This window comes from Lathyrus oleraceus, chromosome 7, assembly GCF_024323335.1.
Source record: "Lathyrus oleraceus cultivar Zhongwan6 chromosome 7, CAAS_Psat_ZW6_1.0, whole genome shotgun sequence".
Classification (NCBI taxonomy): Eukaryota; Viridiplantae; Streptophyta; class Magnoliopsida; order Fabales; family Fabaceae; genus Lathyrus; species Lathyrus oleraceus.
The window spans coordinates 359,482,718-359,489,256 of NC_066585.1; the positions used below are offsets into that span (position 1 = coordinate 359,482,718).

A 6,539-nucleotide genomic window follows, 5' to 3' on the forward strand; every position below is an offset into this window, starting at 1 on the left:
TTTTAATGCAGTGACCATGGGTCTCCACTTCTTTGGTAGGCTTTTGACAATCTTTTTGACATGATCTGCAGTTATGTAGCCTTTGTCCAGAACCTTGAGTCCTGCAATTAAAGTTTGAGATCTAGAAAACATTACCTCTATAGCTTCATCGTCTTCTATCTTGAAGGCTTCATACTTTTGAATTAGAGCCAGAGCCTTTGTTTCTTTGGCTTGTGTGTTACCTTCGTGAGTCATCCTCAGGGAGTCAAGTATTTCTTTGGCAGTTTCCATGTTGGTGATTTTTTTGTATTCATTGTAGGAAATGGCATTTATCAATGTTGTTCTGGCTTTGTGATGATTCTTGAAGTCACGCTTCTGATCATCTGTCATCTTATTTCTGGCAATAGCAATACCAGCATTAGATACAAGAGGTATATAGCCAATAGTAACTATGTCCCATAAATCAGCGTCGTAACCCAAAAAGAAACTTTCGATTCTGTCTTTCCAGTAATCAATTTTTCTCCATCAATGATTATAGGTTTAGCATTGTAACTGTCTCTTTCATTGGTATTGGCCATAGTGTTTTTCTCACGCTGGATCTTTCTATATTGTTAAGTGTTTGATTAGAAAATCAATAATAGAGCTGAAGCTCTGATACCAATTGAAGGTAGAGAAAAACAAGAAAGGGGGGGTTGAATTGTTTTTAACTGATAAATTAAAACTTTTGGAAATAAAACACACGCGAAAAATAAAGGATATCAACACGTAATTTTTAAACTGGTTCGCTTGAAATTCAAAGCTACTCCAGTCCATCCGGTCAAGGTAATTTTGCCTTTAATAAGGACTTAATCCACTATTCTTGAAAGATTACAACAAAGAGCGTCTAAGACGATAAAGATCTCTTATCCCTCTCAAGTTTACAGACTTCACAAGTCACTTGAGGAGAATTCAGTAATAAAGTAGAATTACAGTAGTGCTTAGTGCTTCTAGGTAAGCAGAAATTACACAAAGTAAGAGCAAAAGAAATGTTCACACTTTAGAGCAGCAACTTGTATGAAAAAGAGGATGAGTAAAAGATACGAAAGTGGCTTTGTATTCTCGTGTGTTTTCGTTGTATTTCTTTGTGAAGAGATCCATCCTATATATAGGGATTGATGAGGAGACCGTTGGATCAAGACAAAATATTGGCAATGATTGATGATTATGTCATTTATCTTTGTGTTCTTTCCAAAGAAGTTTTTGGGGCGCTATAACTTTCTTTCAAAAATAGATTCTGGCCATAAGTGGAAGTCTTCATAGCTAAGTCTTTGGAGATCGTTTCTGAATCAGAGTGTTCAGACATCAAAGTTTCTATTCAGCAAGTACATCTTCATATAGTTGCTTACAGTTGACTGTCTTTAGAGGATCTTGATGTCTTCCGGATTGATTACATCAGAGTGTAAAAGCTTCAGATCCTAGAGTGTGCTCTTCCGCTCTAGAGTGTCTGATATCTCTTTCTTCGTTAAGCTTTGTACGCTTCCTTTATTCAGAGTCAGAGCTTCTGCTTGCTTACCTTCTAAGTAGTCATTCTGAACTTGTGTTTGTATCTGATATGTGTCCATCTGACTTCTTTTGATTAGAGTCCTGCACACTTAGATAAATTTTATTAGGGTACCATTTTGTTTCATCCTTTGTTATTATCAAAATCTTAGAGATGAATTGTAGATACTGAATTTTGTTCTTACAATCTCCCCCTTTTTTATGATGACAAAAACTTCAGAGTGATGATGAAACAATGATACTATCAGCAAGAATTGAGAATAATGTCTCAGAGTCAGATGAGAGATGACTCCCCTTGAGATACATCATAAGGATTTTTCTGAAGTTCTTACCAGATTTTATTTGTGTTTTACCTTAGATGTTCTCCTGCATAACTTAAAGTTTTCATAAGATGTTAATATGCACAGTGCAGCAAGAGGCTTAGATATATTTTTATCAGAGTTGTTTTTATTCTCCCCCTTTTTGTCAGACTAAAAAAAAACTTAGTGCATAAAAGAGTAGGCAAAAGAAAGAGTTTATATATAATAAAGACAGGTACAGATAAGTAGCAATGCAAAATAGAGAACACAGAGTACATAGCAGAAAACATAAGGAAAGGAACAAGAAAAGCCTAAGTGCCTAAGGGTTCGGAGGCGGAGGCATCCATTCGAGCAGTTGAGTCAGCAGGTTCTAAATATTGTTGTTGACAGAGTCTTGTTGATCCAGTCTTGCTCGATCTATCTGTTGCTCCTTATGCAACTCTTCCAAAGTCTTCAGGACCAGAGGAGCGAAATCAGAGGTTGATTGCTCCCCCTGAGCCAGAGCATCATTGCTTGCCTTTTCAGCTTCTTCTCTAAACCTTTATTCTTCTTCCAGACGAGCCTTCTCTTCTGCTTCTCTTTTGGCTTTTTCCTCTTCCTCTCTGACCAGTCGTGCCTGCAGCCTTTCTCCAGCTTCTCTAATAAAGTCGTTGCGGACTTGTTCAGAGAGGCCTTTCAGTTTGAAAGCCTCAGAGGTCATCCATCTGATCACTATGTTCTAGTGAATCCTCACTACAGAGGGATCGTCACTAATACCAGAGTTCTTAGATAGAGATATGATCTTCTACAATGAAGACACAGCAAATAAAGAGATTGCTTCTTCTAGGGTGGGGAAGGTAGGTTTTGGTTCAGAGTTGGGGGATGGAGATTCTTGTGGTGTTTGGGTAGTGTCAGTGGGAGGTTGAGAGGTAGGGATAACAATGTTTTCAGATGGTGGTGGTGGTGGTTGTTCAGGTGGTGGAGTTGGTGGTTGTTCAGATGGTGGTGTTGTGGGTTGTTCAGATGGTGGTGGAGTGTTGGCTTCTGGTTCAGGTTGTTGTTGTGAGGCAAGAGCATGAGCCTGAAGCTTAGCCAAGGTGGGGGATTGGGGGTCAGAGGGTTCTGAGTCCGATGAGAGGATGTAGTAAGGTGAAGAAGATAGTGTTGAAAAGATTGGTGAGATAGGTTCGTTAAGCATTTCAACTTCAGAGATTGGTAGGGTTGTGGTGGAGAGATTAAATTTTTGAAAGGGAGGTGATGATGGATTAGAGGTGGGAGTATCATATGGTTTGGTGGTATAGGGAGAGGGTTTATAGTAAGTGTAGATGGGTGTGGTCTGGGGAAGAGAAGAAGCAATTTGCTTTAAATTTACAGAGCGAGAGGGAGGAGGTAGAGACTTATATGGAGATTTGATCAGAGGTACCGGAGGTCTTGATACAAAAGGTTCTCCCAGCTTTGCTTTCTTGGTCTTCTTTGACTTCTCAGAGTGTTCTCGTTGCCTCTTAATGAAGTTGGGTGGATGCCCAGGCAGCCAATCCACAGAGAACTCTGAGATGTCCACTCCTTGACTAGCTAGATCCTGCAGATAGTGGGCAACAACCTCTGGAGGATCAATTTTGGAGAAGAGGTAGAGGCCATTGGGAATCTTCCTCTGATCTTTGAGTGCTTCCCAGGAGGTGTCCAATGAGGGTTTCATCCTAATTTGCTCAATCACCCCCATGCTCTTCAAATTGCGAGCATTCAGAGGCCTTCCAGTGTCAATGGTGACATCTTCCATCAAATTGTGGTGAATCAGGTGATCCACCAGCCCGCTCTTGATCAGGACGTCAGAGATTAGCCTTCCCAGAGGAATGTAGGTTTTGGGCTTCATGTTGTTCCTAGTGTCTCTTACAGAGTCTCTTAGGTATTTGAACAGCAGCGCTGGCAAATTCAGCTTTAGCCCTTTGTGGAGGCAGTAGAGTATGCACTTCTGATCTGTGTTGATGTAGTCTTAAGAGTTGGAGGATGGGCGGTGATGAATGGTTCCCAGAATGATTTTCAGCCAGACTTGGAGGTTCTGGTGAAGTTCCTTGTTCTTGGCGGAGTTGCCTTCAGTATTCTGTTTAAAAATGGTTGGGGCAATTTCCTAGGACATGTACTTTGCCCTAGGGTTGATATTGTATATCCTTCTTCCCCCAACTTCTCCATGTTCAGAAGGGAGGCGATGAACTTCTCAGTGATTACGATTTTTACCCCCCAGAACATATGACACTATGTAATGATCATTTGAGTTTGCAAACCGCCAAAATTCTTTTACCAGATAGGTATAGACAGGACCAGAGAGCCTTTGAAAGTAGTTTTCTCACCCTTGCTTTCTGAGTTCTTCAGTAAGGTCTATTCCATTCTGCTTCATGTTCTCAAAGTCCACCAAGGATTCACACAAAACCTCAAGCTTGTTGATCGGTCACCATTTCCATTGAATTCCCACCGTTAATCCGACATATTTTCATCACTTTGGTAAGATTTATGTTTGTTTATAGTTGTTTCATAGTCATTTCTCATGTTTTGTTAGTTTGTTATCACATTTCATTTTATTACATGTTTATGTCAAAAAGGTCTCTTTTACGCTTCGTTTTGGTAGTGTTATTGTTACAGGCCGTTGCACAGGTTTAAAAGAACTAATAGTGGAGTTGTGGATACTCAGAAAGGCAAAAATATGAAGAGACAACAGGTCAACACGGCCCCCCGTGTGCTACAACACTGCTCGTGTTGTTGGTCAGGCAAAGCAAACTTGGAGAGAAAAAACAGAGAGTAACACGGGCACCCGTGTGGTGACACACGACCGTGTTATTTAAAACAGTGCATTAACATAGGCACCCGTGTGTATGAACATGACCCGTGTTGTTACCTCTGTAGCTTGATTTGAAAATGCTCATGTTGGAGAGCAAACACGGGCACCTGTGTGTACACACACGGTCCGTGTTGTTGGGTGCGGCTTAGAAACTTCAATTTTTGCCATGTGAACCTATTCTGCTCATTAAGGGTAGTTTGGACTTTTTGCTTGAGGAAAATCCATCTGAAACTATTAGAAGGCTTGGGAGAGAAAGGAGAAGGAACTTTTTGACGTGCGAAGAGAAACATTGCACCGGAGAAGATAGCTACTACGGAGGATTCGAAGACGGCGAGATTCAAGGGCATCACCCATTGAAGATCAAAATATCCTAATTCTTTGTAATGTTTAATTTCTATACTATGATTTCTTTGAATACTATGAGAGGCTAAACCCCCAATGCTAGGGGGTGGTCCTGATTTGATCTGATGTTATGAATTCTAACTATTGATTTCCTTATTACGATGTTACGAATTTCAATTCGTTTGTGTGATGTGCTTATGCTTTTGTATCAGACAAATTCAAATAGATCTATGACTATCAATAACAGGATTGTGATTGTTAGGTTTTTCACATAATTGGGTTTATAATTGCATCACCTAGGACTAGGAACTTTTGTAAATCGCCATAAACCTTGATATTGTTTATTATTAAAACCAATGATTAATTGAATGGACATTTGAGTAAGAATTGGTAGTTTAATAGTTTCTTCCTTAAGGACTTAAGGAAGAACATTCTGAGGTTAGGAGATTGAATGTTTCATGTGTATTAAGGAAATCTTGACTGAATTCATAACTGGTTAAATCAACCACTCACCCTAGCATATTTTATCTTAATCAATTATTTCTACTATCTTTTTGTGTTTATTATTATAAATTCACAAAACCAACCAAACCCTTGTCTTTTTGTTCAAATAGAATCAGAAGTAAAATAAGTATTTCCTACGCAATCCCTGAGATCGATACTTGGAAATAAAACTCCTTATTACTACATCGGTAAAAATAGTACACTTGCTATTTTTCCGATCAAGTTTTTGGCGCCGTTGCCGGGGATTGCCAAAATACCTATTTTAATTTTTATTCTATTGAAATTTTGTTGCTCGTCAACCAAAATTTTATCTGTGACAATCTTGTTATTCAATTCTAATATTTGTCTAACTTGTGTATGCGAGGTAAGGCCTCAGCGGATTTTTCTTTTGACGCAGATCCAGAAAGAACTCTTCGCGCTAGACTGAGACAAGCTAAGCGAGAAAAACTGGAATTAGCAGAGAAAGCAGAGGAGGAAATTATTTCAGTGCACTCAGAGAATTCAGATTCAGACGCGGAAACAGTTCCTGAAATCATGGCTGCAAACCCACCACCACCACCACCACCAGAGAGACTGCTCGGTGACTATGGTGGAAACAACACTGCGGGTGGTCGTATGACAATTTTCAACCAACCGGTTAATGTAGAACAATTTCAGCTGCATTCCAACATAATTAATCAACTCGAAAGGCGGTCCTTTTCTGGAAGAGTGAATGAAGATGCCAACAAGCATCTCCAAAGGTTTTTAACTATGAGCACAACGCTGAAAATGCCTGGACATAACGAAGAAGCAATCAGACTTCGTATGTTCCCATTCACTTTAGCAGATGAAGCCGAAGAGTGGTTCTATTCCTTACCGGCTGGCAGCATCACTACATGGGAGCAGATGGAAACAACATTCTTGCAGGAATATTTTCCCGCATCTGTGTCACTGAGAAAAAGATACGAGATCCTAAACTTCAAGCAGAAGGAGGGTGAGTCACTAGGAGATGCCTATAAAAGATTCAAGAGAATCCTAGTGGCTTGTCCTACTCACAACATGGATGAAACTGAGCAAATGCAAATGTT

General features: G+C 39.8%; 1 protein-coding gene across 1 annotated transcript; it reads right to left on the bottom strand.

Annotated features, from left to right (window-relative positions):
- Positions 1-2,601: 2,601 nt before the first annotated feature.
- LOC127103835 (uncharacterized) lies at positions 2,602-3,573 on the bottom strand. The gene has a single exon (XM_051041076.1). The coding sequence runs from the start codon at positions 3,571-3,573 to the stop codon at positions 2,602-2,604; it is 972 nt and encodes a 323-aa protein (XP_050897033.1).
- Between the last annotated feature and the right edge of the window lie 2,966 nt (positions 3,574-6,539).

Excerpts from the sequence above, each read along its gene's own strand:
- LOC127103835 (XM_051041076.1), bottom strand. The coding sequence starts at position 3,573 with ATGGAAGATGTCACCATTGACACTGGAAGGCCTCTGAATGCTCGCAAT.